Genomic DNA, 19,421 nt, shown 5'->3' with positions numbered 1-19,421 from the left:
CCCAGTATTTGTATTTCACAACACCATCTATTTATGTGACACTGATCAACTTAAAAAGTGATGTCTCATACACCAACCTAGTTATGCAGATGTAGTTGCCCTTCTGTAAATAAGGACACTGGTTCTCAAAAGACACTCACCCTATGGAAGGGTCTAGTCTTTAGAATTTAAAATTAGTGCTTTTCTTTTATCACAAAAGCTTTTTCTGAATTACTTTTTTCTTTACCAGCCCATATGAAGAAAACAGTTCAGTACACATGGTTGGACAAGAAACACAGGCATAACAAATGATGAAATATAGAATACTGTAATTATCTCTGTGAATAAAATGATTTCTCCCACTTCTGCTCCCTCACAAATGAGGAAACACAAAGCTCTCGGCTTTACACAAAGGTGTTGGGTCTTCCCTTATTTATATTTCCTTCACTGTTGTATTAGCTTCCTTTTCTCTCACAGACTTCTTTTAAGTGTAGAATGTTAAGATGTGTGGACTCTGGTAATGTTCACAGGAAATACTTTTTTTTCCCCCAGACTTGCTATAGAGACCAGCAAGCCTTTGTCTCTCCCACTAACGGGTCAAATAACTTGAAATGAAGAAAAATATGTATCTTGGAATTCAGACCAGAGAACCTATTATTTTATGGCTAAAGTTTGGAACCAAGGGATGTAACAGATTATTCAAAGTTTGTACACATAAGAATTAAGGACTCAGTAAAGATCCCAATGTTGGCACGCAGAGAATTCTAGATAGTCTCAAGATTACTGGGAGAGCTGTGGGCTCTACATGAATCAGCCTTTAAGATAAAGGTTTGGGCCGGATTAGCTTTCGATAAGATTAGCTTACACAGATATTTCCAAATGTCCCTGGAGGCCAGTGATTACGAGGTGCTAGCCAAACTATGAGTGGCTAATAACATTTCACACAGACAGGAACATTAATCCTGGTTTCTGATATTTTCCAGACCCTACAGAATGTGACAATTCGTCTTTGTTTTCAGTGTCTTGTGCCAGAGGTTCCATGGTGGCCAAGGCAGTCATTTGCTCTGAAACTTGAGCTGCTGCAGTACCCCACAAAAGTAGCAATATTTAGGAATATTAGGAACACATTCTGGTAAAGCAAACTTGTAATTTTTAAATCAAATGCAAATAGATTTTCAAAAAATGGTTGTTCATTCTTGTATTTAATCACCCTCCTTCCTTTCCTTTCTCCCAACCAACTTCCTTCCTTTTTCTCCTTCCTCCTTTCTTTCCCCTTTCCCTTCCTTCTTTCAATCTTTTTCCCCCCTCCCTTTCTTCTTTCCCTCCCTCATTCCCATGGTGATAACTCAAGACTTCAATTACCAAAATGGCTTCCTTTCTCTGAATATCAGCCTCAAACATCCTGCTCTCCAGCAAACTACCTCCTATGTTGTCAGCTCATTTCCTGAAATACCTCAACTTCGATGATCCTTGTCCTTTGCTAGCCCACAATTCATTGGTCAATCACTGGGTTCTGCTGCCTACAAACCTTACGCCCTCACTTGGCTCCTTTCTCGGCTCACATTCTGTGACCAGGTGGTTTAATCACAATCATAACCACACTCCTGCACTCATCCTTGGCCCTTTCCTGGCCACTTGGCTCAACCACACACCTGGTAACTCCAGTGCTGCCCTGTGCTGACTGCGGCTGAGAGAAAAGCACACAGTCATCCTAACAGATCTCTCTTTAAACTCATGATCACTAGCCTAAGTGAGCTTTTTAAGCTGTCCAACATTCACACTATATTTCTCCACTCATTCTCCCTTCTTATGTTGTTTCCTTAATGCTCCTTCCTGACTGTATCCAGATGTTCTGGAAAGAACAGAAATGGGTTGAACAGATAACCAGGTATCACTTTTTCATCTTTCTGTATACACTTACTCGAATGATGGTTAGCTGAGATTTCCAACCCCACAGATTCCATTTCTTCTGAAAAACCTTGAACTTGCTGTCCTTCACCCTGTTGGCCTTCCTGTGTGCTCTGTTACCTTGATTAGACTTAAAGCAGTGACTGATGTATCAACCCTTCAATGCTGCCCAGTTTGGTGGATGGAAGTAGTACTTGTGAACCCCAAAGCAGCAAGGGAACAACAGTCCTGATTTCTTAGGTTAAAAAGAAAAGAACTTATTTCTACTCTGGATACATGAGCCAAAATGAATAGAACAGGAATGCATGAAGCAATGTCAAAGGAGTGCATTCTGGAAGGGAGGCAGAAACAGGGGTGTTCATCCAGTTTCTGGGGAGAGGAGCATTCAGTGTCCAGGCCATGGTGTGGGCAACATGAATGCAGTACTTGGATCCTCTGTGCAGATAAGGCCTCTCCTCAGCTGCGGTGGGATTTTGGACATGGCACTTGTCCAGTAGCCACCAACTCTGCTTTGCCAGCCTGGTCAACAAGTTCATACCCTTGGACACATTATCCCTTAAGTCCTACCAGCTGCTTAAGGCAGCTAGAATTGGTTTCTGTGGCTTTAGCTCAGAGCTCCTATTGATAAGAAGCATCACCCTCAAGGGAAAAAGTTTCCTAGCTCAGGGCTATGGAGAGCTGGCCTTACTTCAGGTGTGTCTTTCATGTCTAGAAGAGGAGCCAGGGCTGGGGTGTAGCTCAGAGGTAGAGCGCCTGCCTGGGATGTGAGAGGCTCTAGGTTTGTTCCCTATCCCAGATTTTTAAAAAGGGAGAGGGTTAAAGAGCCAGAATCTCAGTGCCTGCACATGAGCAGTTCCTGTTCCCACCGCTTGATCCTCCTGTGGATTGTGGGAGAGAGATGAGCCCATCTGTTTGTTGACTGCCCCGGGCTGTGCAGAAGTTAATTAAATTTATCCAAAATAAAGGCTGCTATTTGGGAAAATAGAAAATTCAAAAAGAAAAGTGAAATGTGTGGAAAGAAAACTTAGAACAATACTCAAGGAGGTAAAAGAAAGCAAACTCTCCCGGGAATACCATGGTCTGTGTTGCAAAGAGATATAAGGAATGTAGTCAATGAAGGTCAGCCAGACTTCCTGCAAAAAAAGCACAGTTCAGGTTGTCCAGAAACATGCTCTTTTAATGTACTGGGGTTCCACAGTAAGAGCCGAGTCTGACAACACCTCTGGTATGAGAGTGAGAGAGACTGAGGCAGACTCCATACCAGCAGTTTTTCTTTTTCTCTTTTTTGGTACCAGGGATAGAACTCAGGTCCCTGTGCCTACAAGGCAGGCAGCAGCACCACTGAGCTACATCCCTGGACCCCAGCAGTTTTTCTTAATGCTGTGATAGTGTTGGGGTGATCTTACAGACAGGTGACATTTCTGACATGTTAGCCGGAAGAAAAAGAAACAAGAAGCCATAGCAGAGAGGAATCCCAGGAGATCCCACTTTACACCACCATAGCCCATCTTGGGCATGCCATCCACATCTTTCTGTGTCCCATCTGATGACATTTCAGGAGTCTGTTGTAATATTGACTCCTGAGATGCATGCCTGTGCCATCACACTCCAGTGCAATGTGGCCGCGCCATTTTCTCTATCTCCCGAATCCACATTATCCGTGGGAGTGAATTTGATCACTAGCACAAGGCAGAAGTGGTCCAGCACCTGACTCTTTTAAGGCTGGGCCTTAAAAGAACTTAGTGTCCATGTTCTCCCTTCTTGAACCCTAAACCAGTGGGCTTCACCAGCTGTGAAGGCACCTAGTCCAGCCCCCTAGAGTATCCTGGACTCCATACCTAGAACCCTGAGTGTCTTACAGGCAGCTGCATCTGTGACATCAGGGGGGAGCTGCAGCATAAGTGGTGGCCACCCACACCGAGATCATGGAGGTTTCACCCCAAGCCATGGGTTTGGCAGTGGTTCATTACACTCCAAGAGATGACTGCCAGGAGCTAAGACCAAAATTATGGGAAGGTCTCCTGTCTGTGGTGAGGAGATGCAGACAGAAAAGGACCACAATCTTCTAAAATTTAATTCATTTTGAAGCCTTTAAATTCACAGATGGGTTAAGTTGGCTAATGAGGCTGAAAACAGTGAGGAACTTGCGATAGAAACCATAACTCATGTGCCACTAGGTTAGTTTTGAAACTTCTTCCCTCAGATCCCAGGAAAAACTAAAACTCTCCAAAATAGCTGAAATTCAGGATCTCAGAGGAGATTCTACTACCTTACCACAGCAGAGACACTTAACTTCTACCTCTGGTGGCATTTTCTAGCACCTAGGCAAAAACTAAGGCAAACTCAGCTTCTGCTGTTTCTCTGGGGAGTCTGACCACTACTCTACCCAATAACCTTTCTTCCCTCCTTCTCCACCTGAAGTTCCAAGAAAGGCACAGAGTGCATAAATGAAACATGGAGCCTACTGCTCTAGAACAAACATCATTTTCTGTACTAATTTATATGTCCACAAACTAATCCTTAAAAATTCTCATCTACAGAACTGGGAGACTTGATTATTTTTAGTAATGGTATTCAAGATGGAGAATGATGGTTATTTGTTCTTGGATAAAAAGGTATTTTTTGTTCTAAAGAGGCTCTGGACAGCTACATACTGTCTACTGACCATATCCTTACAAACACCTGCTGCAAACCACAATGAACAACAGAGTACCTCTTGGTCACCACCCCACTCCACCTTACCAAGGAAAGCCCTTCCTCTCTCCCTTCCAACCTCATCCTTTTCTCTGCTTACGTGACCCTGAGCAGACATGATCCCAATACCCTCTTCTGTTCCCAGAGGTGGCTGTGGTGGGATGCTGTCATGGCAGTAGTCTCAGGTAGCAGTGAATGCACCACACAGGGCTGTCTGCTCTGGGGGATCCATGTTCCCTTAGGCTAAGGTCTTTGCTCTTTATCCACGGCAACTGCCCAGGGCTCACACAGCCTCAGCACTAACCAATGGCTACTAAGCAAACAAAGGCTCTGTGTGCAAATGGCTGCTCGATGTGCTCACTTGGACAAGTCAAGGGCATTTTAAAAGAAAAATATCCAAAAAGGAGCTCTTGATGACACCCCTTCTCTGAGCCAGAGGATCTGACTTCTTGTCCAGACCTCCCTCTTTGGTAAGTGCACCACTGCCCACAAAGGCACTTGACCTGGAACCCTGGGGAAATTCAGAGCCCTGTTTTTCCGCCCTGGCATCTAGCCCGGCTGTGTTCACTTAGAAGGACTCACCCCATTTGTTCCTCTGCTGCCATCTCTGGCTGGGAGGTCACAGTGCAGGCCACATACACAGTCTGCTGCTTCCCGGATTGCCTCTCTCCAGGACACTGCACAGAGCTGCTGTAGCAGTCTCTCAGAGCGTAGAGAGGGCCAGCTGTCCCTTTTCTAGAGGCCCACATGCTCCCTGACTTGGCTGTGGGACTGCACATTCCTCGGCTGCCAGCCTCTCCTTTGCCATGCTGCAGGTACACTTCAGTCTGCTCCAAGCTGTTGGTTCTCCAAGGCTGTGGTCTGATTCTTTTTTTTTTTTTTTGGTACTGGGAATTGAACTCTGGTCCTTGTGCTTGCAAGGCAGGCAGCAGAACCACTGAGTTAAATCCCCAGCTGATTCTTGCATTTAGCACATTTTACTTTCTACTGCTGTAAGAGCTTTCTCCCTCCTTCCCACACCTCCTTTGATAGTTGCCCATACTGTACCAGGGCACCTCCTCAGCCAACCCTGTGCAGCGACTCTGATCTCAAACCCTATCTGCCTCCTTCCAAGAACAGTGACAAATGTGCTTGTTCATGTTACATTTCTTCCCATCTGCTCTACTACAGAACTCCAGTTCCTGGGTCACAGAAACACTGGGTCAGACTCAGTAGCCTCAAAGCAGTGAACGTTCAAGTAGTGCTCCATTTACATGAAACCTCTCCAATCATATGACTTTATAAGGTAGCCATTCTTACATTATCATTCTGCAGAAGAAAAAGAACTCCAAAACATCAGTTGTCACCCCAACTCTGTGTCCAGATTCTCTTTGGAATTTGGCCGACTCCAACTAGAGCCAGGGCAGCTCCACGGCCTCTCTTTGCTCCTGAGTTTTTCCCAGAAGGATTAAACCCACCAGTGTCCTGCTTTGCTAGTCCACAGATGTACACATGATGATGTTTCATGTCATTACTCCCCAGCTGTCTGGATTTGCTCACATCAAAACACCTTGTTAGAGGTAGCAGTCAGCAGCCCGCCCAATTCTCATTCAAACATCAAGCATTGAATCCCCCAACACATCTTATCTGGTGCTGTGGATTGAACCCAGGCCTTCACATTGAGCTACATCCCCAGCCTTTATTTTTCATTTGAAAACAGTCTCACAAAGTCACTAAGTTGCCCATGCTAGGCTCAAACTTGGAAATCCTCCTGCTTCAACCTTCCAGAGTGCTGGGATTATAGCTACCATTCCCAGCTTAAATTCTTCCTCTTTCATGATGGTTTCTTAGTAACACTTCGCATGCAAATGAACTCCAATAGCAGCTATAAATGCTTACCTCGGAATTCTAGTCCTCGGAGTTGAAATGTGACAAGCCCATTGCCAATTTCAATCAGATGGACAAAGGCATTGAGGTCATCTGAAGCCAAAATAAAGCAATCACCAGAGCTGTAGTTACCCCAGCGACCAAGAACCAAGTCTCCACAGAGGGACTCCTGAAGTGTCCTGGTCAGGTGCTCATAAAAGATGGAATTGAGGTTGTTGTCATCACCTCCTATAGGCAGACAAGAAATATGGTTAGTGAGTGCTCACCTCTGTGATGCACGATTTGTCATCAGGTTAAGATATATAAAAAGACTTTTTCTTCACCCATTTTAGTGGGTTATATGAGATCCTATATTTTCACCCTACAATCTCTGAGGCAATATCTGCTATGTACATGCATTGATAAGTGACAAATGATTGCAAATGACAAATTCTTATCTCCCACTGAGATTCCTGAGCTCTAGACCTGCACACTCACTTAACATCTCCCGAGTCTCCACCAGTCAGGAAACCTATTTCCCACCTTTCTATTTGAGTGATCATCTTGCCATCCCCACACCCATGAGGGACTTTTTTTTCCACTCCATTTTATCCCATTCTTATATTTTTAAAAATCTTTCTACCTTGCTCCATCTCTCTTACCTCATATCCAAAAGTAGCAATATTTCTCCTATGGACCACACCCCTGGCCCTGTGGCTCACTGTTTTCTCACCAGGACCTGCAGCCAGAATGAGCTTTCCAAGTTGAAAACCAGAATATGATACTCAGCATCATCCCACCTCATTTCCTAAACCTTCTCAGTCCCCCTGAGACGAAGAGGACTTCTTTGCACGGCCTGCAATAGGGTGACTGTAGACTTGGTCAATCACAGGTCAATCACAGAGCCAGACTGTCCTGAGTCACCCAGCTCAAGAGGCACTGTGCTGTCTGTTCCTTGCTTTCCTTCCCACTCAACACAAATCTGTGCCCAGTCCAGAAACCCATGTGTCCCGCTCGCCTGTGCTCTGTTGATGCTGCCCCCACCCCAGGCTGCCCCTCTTAACCCTTAGCCAGAAAATTTCTGGTTACAGGCTCTCAGCACTGTGTTCCTCTTTGAAGCACTTATTTCTGGAATTTTGTTATGGTTTACATAGGTATAAAATTATTTGATTAACATCTGCTTTCTCTACTGCATCATAAATTCAATAAAGACAGGTCAAGATCTGACTTGGCTTATGCTTGCAGCCTAGTTCGGTACTGGCAGAATGTGCAACCTGTGGTGGGAACTATCTGTTAAATATAGATGACATCATAGGTCATAGTTTAAGAGAAATGATTTTAGGAACACACCCCTCAAGTAATTCTGGGACATTTTTTGTTATGTGTTAAAGTCAGTAAGGTATAATTTGCAGATACTAAACAGCAAAAATTTATATTTATATTTAGGCTTATACATGCTATGATATATAATATAATTATTGCTAGTATTACATATTATATAAAATATATCTTTTATTAATTATTACATATTATATAAAATATATCTTTTATTATAATATAAATTACATATGTGCATATATGTAAATTATCATTTTCTATGTATAAATCAGTGCCACATATTGGTAAGTTCCATAGGCACACAAAGCCTGCTTACTTGCAGAACACTTCATGCAGAGTGAAAGCCATCCTGCCCAGGGTACCACTCCAAGAGTCCTGAGAAAAGCAAGCCATCATATGACTACACTTAGACCTGGCACCCTCTGTGCTGTGTGCGCATCTGTGCTTTTCCTTCTTCCTTAGGGAGCACTGGTCCTTTGCACTACAATGTGTTTATCTGTAGTGGGCTGCAGCACGTTGGGGTTGTGGCCAATTTAGGTGATTATAGGTGAGACCTCTATGGCTATTCACTGACTAGTAACTAGGACTTTGAGTCCCCCGCAGTGAACATCTGCAGTGCGAAGGCTGCACTCCACAGTGACTATGAACTTCCGTGTCTCCAGCAAAGACCTGGAGCTCTAGTTCTGCCTCTTCCCCAGGAACTAGTGCAGTCAGGGGCCATTTGCCTGATAGCTGTAGGTACTCTAACTGAGTGGATGGTGAGGCCCAGGGAGGATGAAGAAAGGATGCAGGAAGGGAATGGGATGACAGAAACCCTGCTTCCCGGTGGAAGGTCAGGGCATGCATGGAGAGGGTGGAATTGGGCCACGTGGTCCCTGCTGGATATTCCTGTTTCTTCCCTTCCTCTGGAATCTCTCAAGCTGAAAGATCTGAGTTTTTAAAGAGAGGATTGAAAAAGTAGAAAGTCTCCTTGGTCTGTGGTCGTGTGGGTAGAAGTTCTAGAAGAGAAGAATTTATTTTAGGAGCAGCTATTCTTGGGGGTGGGGTACTGGCTCTGGAAAGCCAGAGAGGCACAGTATTGCTCTAAAGAAGAAATGTCTGAAAGTTAAAATCCAAGATGCCCCCTGCATTTTCTACTGGAGTGAAACAGGTTCTGGAAAATCCAAGATAACAGGTCTCACTGAAGTATCTGCTCTGTGCTGGTGGGACATGGGGCAGGATGGTGGGTTCAGCAAGGTGGAGACGTCCCAAGTTTACTTACATATGCAGAAGGGCACAGCCTGTTGCTAAGAAGTCAGTGCAGTAAGATTATGAGATAGTGAGGATCTTTGCTGAACTGCCCCCAGTTAAAACCTGCATTGATGAGGGTACACTTATCACCCAATTATGACCACTGGGAGGAGCTGAGTGCTGAGTGCACCACATGCTTGAATAAGGCATCAGTTGGCTTGGCCTTCTCCGCACAGGAAGCTGTCTGACCTGCTCTTATGCTCATTTTCTTCGACAAATCATAGACATCCAAGATACTAATTAAAGATGACTTTTAGACTCTAGTATTTTAAAGGAAAGACCTAAATGAGAAATTCACAAGTGTTCAAACTATTTGACATTTGAATAAAACAAGCCAATTAAAAATCACTAAAAGTAGAGATTTGACTCTGGGTATCTTCCTAGTACACACTGACCACACATCTGCATAATTAGTGAAAATGAGAGGATAATGATGATCAGCTGAAAGTATTATGTGCTTATGTAACTGTCCACAGAGATGACACTGGGGGCCTTGTTATGTCACAAAGTTTTACAGCTGTACACCAAGAGAGTTTTGTCACTCCTGTTAGAGGACAGAAAGTTCTACAGCAAAAATTAGCCTGGCTCTCCATATTTTTTAATTTATTTTATTTTTATTTTTAAATCTGATTTTATATTAATCATATAGATGCAATTCAAATACAGATAGTACTGACTTGAGATGGTTTGACTTAACAATTTTCAACTTTATAATGATGTGAAAGCAGTATAGGTTGAATAGAAACCATTTTTCAAATTTTGAATTTTTATCTTTTTCTGGGCTGGCAGTATGTGGTCTGATTGTTTTATGATGCTGGGCAGCTGCAGCCAGACCTGTGATCACACAGGGAAATAACTGACCCTCCAATGTGCTTTGTTGCGAAGGTATGAAGTTTTGCAAGCTGAAGGTATTACACACATTTTCAACTCAATAGTATTTTCAATTCTACAGAGTCACAAAAGCATCCATATTGATAATAGGAACAATAAAATTCTTTCAATAAAAGACCTGTGGTTTTCAATTACAGTTGAAATTTGCATTCTGGATAAGAGGAAGGAAGAGGTAAAAATGGCTAAAAATAAAATAGGTTACAAAAAGAAGAAAGTCAAATAATTTTCTAGCTGATAAATCCTTCTATAAGATTAATTTTGGCCAAAGTTTCTTGATTCTGGTTCCTAGAATGGTTTATCTTTAAAGACAGTATAAGGCTAATGCTTTTCCAAAAAAATAGATTTTCTTTTAAAAGACCATCCCGAAGTTTATGTGTTTGGTCTCTCTCTTTCTTTGTTACCGGGAATCAAACTCAGGACCTTGCCCTTGTGAGGCAGACGCCAGCACCACTGGGCTAAATCCCCAGCAAGACCATCCCAATGTTTGTAACTTGTGTTTGATGTTTGTCATACACAAAATAAAGTATCTTAACATAGTTATTCCATGCTGAATAAGTACCTAATCAATTCTAAATAATGGAGGAATGCATTTCCAAACCAAATCAGGCTGCTTGATCAGTCTGCTTACTTCGTTTTATTATATAGTTGGTATATTTACCAAGATATTCATTGTCTCCACTAAGATTTTAAAAAGTGTACTTACTTTCCCCTTTAGGGATCCATCTATATAACAAAATGCAGAAATAGAAAATAGAGTAGCAAAAGGTCTTCTTACCTGCATCCCTTTCAATTTGGACCGCCAATCTTGTGTTGGAATTGTCTACTCGCCTTGTGCTAGAAGGGGCCACAAAAGAGTAGGTGGTCAAGAATAGCTCCTGCCCAGCCGGAGAGCTGGTTTACAGGGCCGAGCAGTGAGCAGAACACATAGAGGAGACCACGCTTAAAGTGGAGGGTGCTGTAGAAAGAGAGTTTCATTGTAAAAGAGTGGGGTACAGGCACCAGAAGTATGCTGAAGTTAGAAATGAGCAGTTCTCTGACTTGAGAGGATGGCCTTGTGTCAGAAAAAACTTTGAGCACCAGATCCATGGGGTAAAAATCACGAATACGAACTTCCAGGAAGAGCCCCCCACCTTTAGAACCCAAGAGCAGCATTCATTCACAGAGGAATTTCTCTTTCCAGGTCGATTCTAGAACATCAGTACTCACTGTCTCCACTTGCTCACATGATTTGGGCACACTCTTTCTTATAGACCTTTTTTTAGGTTGAACTTTTAACATAAAAATACCTCTTACAAACTTAGGAGGTGACAGATGGTCTGCAGCCATGGTGACAAATGGCCACCAGAACCAGTTTTGAATATGATTCCTCCCTGACAGCTCACCTTGGTTCACAACTCAGAAATCCATGCAGTGGAGACCACCCCTTGCTTCTGAGTCAGTGATGAGGGACAGACTTGCTCTAGACTTCTGAGTAGGGATGATCAACAACAGCCTCTACAACTGACCTCTTACAGATGCAGACCACCCATGTGTACCCTTCAATTTCACCTTTTCTCAAATTTCACACATGCCCAAAACTCTTTTTAAAAAGTAATAGTCTACTCTGCTATTCTGCCTTTCTGCATCAGAGATATATTGTGGTTTCTGCATTCTTTCAATGATGAAATAAGAAATTGGTGTCAAACCTCCAAAACTGATGAGGTTCAACAGTGATAAACATGGCAGTCTCATATTGTCCAAACTGATGTGTTAGCCGCTGAAAAATGGATTTCAAAAAATTCTTGTCAGTGCTGAGCACAGAGTGAAAACGTTGAGGGTCCACCAACATGTTGGAAAGCCAGGACTGTAACCCACCAGGCCTGTTTTGTGGTCATCCTGCCCTTTGCTTTCCAAGATCCAGCCACAGAGTCCTCTTTCTCCCCATCGGCTCTGGGTACCACCCTCCCCTTTATCTTTTGCAACTGTTGCTCCCTGTCCTTGCAGCTGTCCCTTTATATCCCCTCACTGTTTCTCTCTGGCCTCTCATCCCTTGTGTCTCCCCCACTTGCTTTCTCTGGAAGCTGCTGTGACCTTTGAACCAGGTGATTCCCTTCTTTGTGCTGTTTTTCTCTTCCATACTTTTCTTTCTGTACTGGAGATTGAACCCAGGAATTTTCCATCGGGCTATATCCTAGCCTTTTTTATATTTTACTTTGAAACAGGGTCTTCCTAAATGCTTAAACAGGGTCTTCCCAAATGCTCAGGCTAAACTGGAATTCATGATACTCCTGCTTCAGCTTCCCAGAGTCCTGGAATTACAGGTGTGCACCATTATGCCTGGCCACTCATGTTCATGCAGCACCTGCTTGTGTTGTGCACCTAGTACAGGTACTTTCCAGTTTCTGGATAATTGTATTCACACAGCTTCCTTCTGAGACAGATGCTGTTGTCACTCCCACTTTTGCAAAGAACACAGTTAAGCGCCAGAGAGATGCAAAGCGCCCAAGGGAATGGACTGAATAACTGGAGGAGCCAGGATTCGAACCCAGGTCAGCTGACTCTGGAGACTTCACTCCACAGCACATCCTACACATCTCTATGCTTATCTGACTAAATCTACCTCTTAAACTAGACTCTACATGCCACGGGAGCAACATTTTGGGTTTTAATTGTCACACAGTAGTCAGTAAGAAGTTGCTGAATTAGTGAACAGCCAAAGATAAGGCTGTGGGTTTGGTCCCCATGATACCTGTAGGAAGAAGGAGACAGGCTATCACTTGGTGTCACTAATTTGGCTTATGTTTAAAGACAACCATTGACATACTCCACATGACTTAATACATGGCAAGCATTTGTCAGGAATGGTGCTCAAGAAGGTTTTACAGTGTGTACTTTGTGAACTTGTCTTGTGGGAATCAGAGCAAATAACAAGATATTGGGAAGAAAATACAATTTGAATAAATAAAAAGCCCTACATTCCAGGGAGGGAAACCTCTAGTTTTTCTCCCATGCCTGCCTCAAACACTGGACAACCGCTGGGCCAGCTCCCATGTGAATGAAGACGAACCGATAACCTCGCGGATGGCTTGGAGAACGCCGTGATTCTGTTGCGTCTCCAGAAGGCCATGTGCCCCACAAACCACTCTGCCACTGCTTCAGTTTTCCTTCCAAACACCCGCATGGCAACTCTGGAAATAAAAGAGCCCAGGGTAGCAGAAAAACAAAGCAAACAACAAAATTCTTCCTAATGAAGGCTGAAATCCCATGTCTGCATGGTCGGTCCCTAAATGGAATTTTAATTTCACCTTAAGACCTAGGACAAATGGAATTTTCAGCAGCAGAATAAACAATTTTTACACTGGTACTGAGCCAAAAGAAAGTCATTTACCAGACTCCTTAGGGAATGAGAACACCCTCTGAAACAACATTCACTGGAAAGCTTTCTCTTCAAAGGCAATAGCCTATTTGGAATGCACAGTGCTAACTTCTGATGAGCAATGGCTCCTTGAGGCCACCAGGCACCCCTGGGCCTCTGGCTCCCCGTCACTTCCCTCAGAAGGTGAGGTGTCAGCCACTCTGGGCAATCTAAGCCTCACACTAGTAACTTCCTCCTGCAAATTCTGTGCTTACCACTCCAAGTGCTAATTAGCTCAGTAATTGGATTTCTGCCTCAACTGTCCTGTCGCATAACATCAAATTTGTTGCTCAAAGAGAAAGTGGGGCTTAGAACTCACCCTCAGTCTCAGGGGGAGCATGCGAGGCATTAGACTTGTGATTGCATGTGTGATGTTCTTAGCCCTTGCTTGATGGTCACTATGCACTGTTGGATAGTGTCATCCTGAGCTACAACCACGAACCTCCTGAGGTTTCTCCAGAGAAGTGGACTCACTGTGAGGGTCCTCTCCCCATGTGAGCAGACAGCAGGGCTGGTTTCACTCTCCAACGGGCCTTCCCACTCCCAGGTCTGTTTCCCTAGGCAAACACTGGCTTTCTCCTGTGGTTTTCTCAGAGCAACTTGAATGATTTAACATTAGTTTAATGATACTACCTTAAATTCCTCTTTGTCAGGAGCTGACCGTCCCCACTGGAGGAAAGATAGCCTCTTTAATAAATGGTGTTGGAAAAGCTGGATCTCAACCTGCCAAAGATTAAAACAAGACCCTTATCTTTCACCATGCACTGAATTAAAATCCGAGTGGATTAAAGATCTAAATATTAAAACAGAAACACTAAACTTGCTGGAAGATAAGTTAAGCAGAACTCTTGAAGACATTGGCATAGGAAAAGACTTTATGAACAAATCCTCAGTAGCACGGGAATTAGCAGAAAGAATCAACAACTTGGATCTATCCTATTAAAAACCTTCTGCACTGCAAAAGAAACCATCAACAGAACTAAGAGACAATCTACAATGTGGGAAAAAATTTTTACCAGCTGCTCCTCAGACAAAGGACTATTATCTAGAATATATAAAGAACTCAAAACAATCAGCCCCCCCAAAATATAAAGACCTGATTCAAAATGGCATCTGAAATGAACAGACATTTCTCAAAGAAGAAAAAGCAGCAAGTAAATATATGAAAAAATGTTCCACATCACTGGTCATTCGAGAGATGCAGATGAAAACAACACTGAGATTCCACCTCACCCCACAAAGAATGGCTGCTATCAAGAAATCACACAATAACAAATGTTGGTGGGGATGTGGGGAGAAAGGAACCCTTCTCCATTGTTGGTGGGAGTGCAGACTGGTGCAACCACTATGGAAATCAATATGGAGATAACTCAAAGAGCTGGGACTAGAGGTTCCATTTGACCCAGCCATCCCGCTGCTGGGTATCTTTCCAAAAGAATTAAAGGCATCATACCACAGTGATATATGTGCACTATGTTTATAGTGGCACATTAAAACTTGGAAACAGCCCATTTGCTCATCAGTTAGAAACTGGTTAAAGAAGATGTGGATTTTCTATAAAATGTAATACTATTCAGCCATAAAGAATGAGAAATTAGATTCATTCATAGGAAAATGGATACATATTGAGAATATACTCCTAAGTGAAATAAATAAGTCACACATGTGTAAATACCGAATAGTCTCTCGGGTGTGAAATAAACTATAATAGTACATAAAATTCTAATGAGATAATTGACAATGTGAAATAGGAAGAAAAGGGGCTAAAGGTGTAGGGAAAGTGGGAAGGGTAGGGGAAAGGTGATAATGGAAAGAAAAAATATAGGAGAAAATGAAAAAAATGGAAATAAAGTGTTTGTAAAGGGGAAGGGGAGGAGGGGGTGAAGGGAAGGCAGGGACAAGGGGAAAAATGAGAACCAAGACCTGTCATGTAAAGGTACAAGATCGCAATAATAAATGTAACTGTACTGTATACCTAAAATGTACCAATAAACTCAATAAAAAATAAATTCCTCTTTGTCAGCATATATCAACTATTTACAGTGGAAACATTCCTATAATTTGCCCAACATGATTAGCTGGAGTGAAAAATTTGATGGTGTTTGTACCGCAAGCAGACACAGGTGGGGTCAAGAATGGAAGAAATCCATCTATTCCTGGGCAGGGTTTCCTTGGGGAGATCTGCACAATCAAGGCAGCTGCAGTTTCCATGAAAGGTACCAATTCCTTGTGAAGGGGTACGTGCAAGAGGCACATCTGGGTTTGGCTTTCATTTTCACGCTGCTGCTCTGATAACCGCATTCATTCCAACAAAGTCAGTGTTGCCATGCTTGCTGCTGGTTCCCATGTGCCCCAGGAAGGCTTGGTAAGAGGGATGTTTTCTGAGGACAGGATGGCCAGACCAATGAGGCAGCCTGCTGTTCTGTGGGCTTTGCCTTTCTTAATTTGTCTTTCAAGACCCAAGCACAGCTCAGTGTGGCCATTTCTTCCAATTGGCAGACACTCTTTGATAATTTGGCTGTTGTGTTGGGTGCTTACCTTCTTGAGATTTTGTCTGAATTCTCTAGTACCTTGAAGACTTGGGGAAACCAATGACTTTAAATTATAAGAAAACTGTTGATTTTTTCCCTTATATTTCACTTAGCTCTTTTAGTTGCCTTTACTAGGGAGGATTGGTCATAAGGACCTACCAAGTCATTACTAGTAATGAGCTACTAAGGCATTTAGTAGAAATTACAGAAGGGTGGGTTCTTTCTAATAGCCTAATATATAACCAAGGATTTGAAATATTCCTGAATGGTATATCTCATATCTGTTTTTGTGCATATGTACTGTGTATGGGTGTATGTGTGTTCTGTCATATATACTAGAGCTACATTCTTAATTATGTTATTTAGGTCTTCTATATCCTCATCTGATTCGGAATTGCTTAATTGGTCATGAATGAGAAAAAGTGAATTACCTTTCCAACCATGGCTGTGTTTTTATTTTTTAATCATGTTTCTTTTTTATTTTTTCCTTTGTGAATCTTGCAATGTAATTTAAAGCATTGATATTTATCATTTACCTTCATTGTGAATCTTAGTTTTTAACATTACAAAATGTTCTTGATCCTGCCAGGAATTTAGCTCAGTGGTTCTGCAGCCTGCCTTGAAAGCATAAAGTCCCGAGTTTGATCCCTGGTACAAAAAAAAAAAGTCCTTGATCTTAATAGATTCTGCTCCAAATTCTTATATGTTTAAGACTAAACCACAATCGTGGCTTTTTTTTTTTTTTGGTACCGGGGATGGAATTTGGGGCCCTGCACTTGGGAACCACTAAGCTAAATCCCCAGCCCAACACAATTATAGCTTTAATTTGTTAATCTTTGCCTAATACTTTTACTACTTTTCTCATTTTAGCTTTTCCAAATCACCATATTTTTAAGCACATTATACTATGGTATGATTATAAAATCACAAAAACAAAACTATAGAATTATAAATCATAAGATAAAACTATGAACAACACAATTAGAAACAATCCATGAGTCAAAAATAAAGTTTAATTGGAAATGAAAATACACCGAACTGAAAGAAAATACAAATATACATACAATATTATTTGGCCTCAGCTAAAGCAGTGCTAAAAGAGAAATGCATAGTACTACCTTTGGTGTTTTATATGAGGACACATTGAAAATCCAAAATTATAAAAATTTGTCCTTATATTTTCTTTTAAGAGTTCTATAATTTTAAGTCTTCCACTATGGCTTTCAGCTATTTTGTATATTTTGAGTTAATTTTTGTATATGGTATGAGAGAGGATACAGCCTCTTCTGCATACAGATCCCAGTCATCCTGGCCCCATTTGTCAAAGAAGATGCCCTTTTCCCCACTGGACAGGCTTGGCACCCTGTGGAAAATCATAGATGTATGGATTTTTGACTGTCTTAGAATTCTACCCTCTTGACCTACCAGAATTATGTCTATCCTGTGCCTAGACCTATTTTATAGCAACACTATAACTACGTAGTCAGTTTTGAAACCAGTAAGTCTGGTCCTCCAACTTCACCATTTTAAAACATAGTTTGGCTATTCGTGGTCCCTTGAAATTCCATATGAATTTAGGATGAGCTTCTCCATTTATGAAAAAGGTCAGTTATAATTTAGACGGTAATCTACATCAACTTGGGTGTACTACCTTCCTAACAACGCTGTCTTCAAATTCATGAATATGCATATCTTCTATTTATTTATAGCTAGTTTTTTTCCAATGAGGTTTACAGTTTTCAGTGTTCATAGCTTCCACTCCATTGGTTAAACTTACTCCTAAATATTTTGTTCTTTGAATGCTATTACATACTGAATTGTTTTCTTACTTTCATTTTCAGATTGCTGCTATATACAAATATAATTAACTTGTGTATGTTTATCTTGTATCCTGCAAATTTCCTGAATTCAATTATCAAGATTTAATAGTTGTTTTGTGGGTATTTTTAAGATTTCTTATATATAACACTCTCCATCTGGTGAACAGAGACAGTTTTGCTCCTTCCTTTCCAGTACATTGCTTTCCTTGCCTAATTGCCCTATCTAGAACTTCCAGTATGACGCTGAGTGGAAACGATGACAGTGACCATCCTTGTCATGTCTGTGATCTTAGTGGGAAAGCTTTTAATCTTTCCACACTAACAACAGTGCTATGTGTGGGGTTTTTATACATGCTTTTTATCGTATTGAGAATATCCCCTTCTATTCCTATTTGTTTAGCGTTTTCTATTCATGACAGGGTTTTGTATTTTTGTGAAATGATTTTTTGATATCAACTGAGATGATATGCTTTCCTCTTTATTCTATTAATATGGTATATTATATTGATATATTTTTATGTGTGGAACCACCCTTGCATTTTAGGGCAAAACTCACTTTTTACACTGCAGAACTCTTTTAGTACCCTGAAAAGCTTGATTTACTAGGTTCTCGGGACTTTTTGCATCTATATCAGAAGGGTTATTGATTGGTTTGAAGTTTATTTTTCATTGGAGGATTTTCTCTAGTATTAGTTTCAGGGTAATATTGGCCCCGCAGGATGATTTAAAGGATTGCTCTTCTTCCAGTTACATTTTAGAATAGTTTGAGAATGACTAGCATTAATTATTCTTTAAATATTGTATATAATCATTCTGAGCATTTCTTTTACTTTGTTGGGAATTTTTGGGGTTAGTGATTCATTCTCTTATTATGGGTTTATTAACATTTCTCTTTCTTCTTCAGTCACTTTTTAGTTAATTGTTTGTGGGTTTCTAAACATTTCTACATTTCATCTAGGTTAACTAATTTATTGAAATGAAATATCTCATAGACCTCCTTTATACTGCTTTTGTTACAGTAGGCCAATAAAAACGTGCTGATTAATACTAATTTGAGCTGGTGCCTCTACATTCTAGCTAAAGGTTCATCAATTTTGTTAATCTTTTCAAAGAACTAACTTTTGGTTTCATGTTTTCTATTATTTTTCTATTCTCTGTTTTATTTATCACCACTGTAATCTCTTCATTTCTTCCTGTCTGCTTGCTTTGGAGGTTTTTGACCTCTTTTTCTAATTCTTTAAGGTGGAAGATTAAGTAATTTATTTGATAGTTTTCTTATTTTTAATATAGACATTTAGAGTTATGGATTTACCTCTGAACATTGCTTAACCTACATCTCATAAGTTTCACTATAATTTCAATTTACTTCATTTCAAAGCATTTTCAAATTTCCTTTATAAATTATTAGACCTACTGCTTATTTAAAAATGTTGTTTAGTTTACACATACTGAGGAATTTGGGAAATTTTTCTTGCAATTAACTCCAATTTTACTACATTTTGACTAAAAAATATACTTATATGATTTTCCATTTAAATTAGCAGAGGTTTGGTCTAGTAAGTGTAGTAACCTGGAAAATAGACTGGGTGCATTTGAAATATTTTAAAATTGCATTATTTAGAACTTTGCTCTGTGAAATGCCTTATAAAGAAGATAGGGCTGGGGATTTAGCTCAGTGGTTCTTGCCTTGCAAGTGCAGGGACCTGAGTTCGATCCCTGGTACCAAAAAAA

General features: G+C 41.2%; 1 protein-coding gene and 1 long non-coding RNA gene across 2 annotated transcripts in view; both read right to left on the bottom strand.

The window, feature by feature from the left end:
* Pcnx2 (pecanex 2) overlaps positions 1-19,421 on the bottom strand; it is a 205,321-nt gene that overhangs the window by 36,221 nt on the left and 149,679 nt on the right. Inside the window, exons 25-26 of the mRNA XM_010622007.3 lie at positions 10,721-10,779; positions 6,460-6,675 (exon numbers count right to left, since the gene is read on the bottom strand). Of these exons, the coding sequence (XP_010620309.1) occupies positions 6,460-6,675; positions 10,721-10,779 (275 nt within the window). The remainder of the gene's footprint in view (positions 1-6,459; positions 6,676-10,720; positions 10,780-19,421) is intronic.
* LOC117285459 lies at positions 11,558-14,047 on the bottom strand. The gene is made up of 2 exons (XR_004516486.1): positions 13,973-14,047; positions 11,558-13,112 (listed from the first exon to the last, which is right to left on the bottom strand). It is a non-coding gene; the product is annotated as an uncharacterized LOC117285459 (long non-coding RNA).

The sequence above is a fragment of the Fukomys damarensis genome, unplaced genomic scaffold (assembly GCF_012274545.1).
Source record: "Fukomys damarensis isolate Sample0158 unplaced genomic scaffold, DMR_v1.0_HiC HiC_scaffold_10, whole genome shotgun sequence".
Taxonomy (NCBI): domain Eukaryota; kingdom Metazoa; phylum Chordata; class Mammalia; order Rodentia; family Bathyergidae; genus Fukomys; species Fukomys damarensis.
Note: the sequence above shows the minus strand (reverse complement) of the source record. Positions and strands in the feature narration are given on the sequence as shown.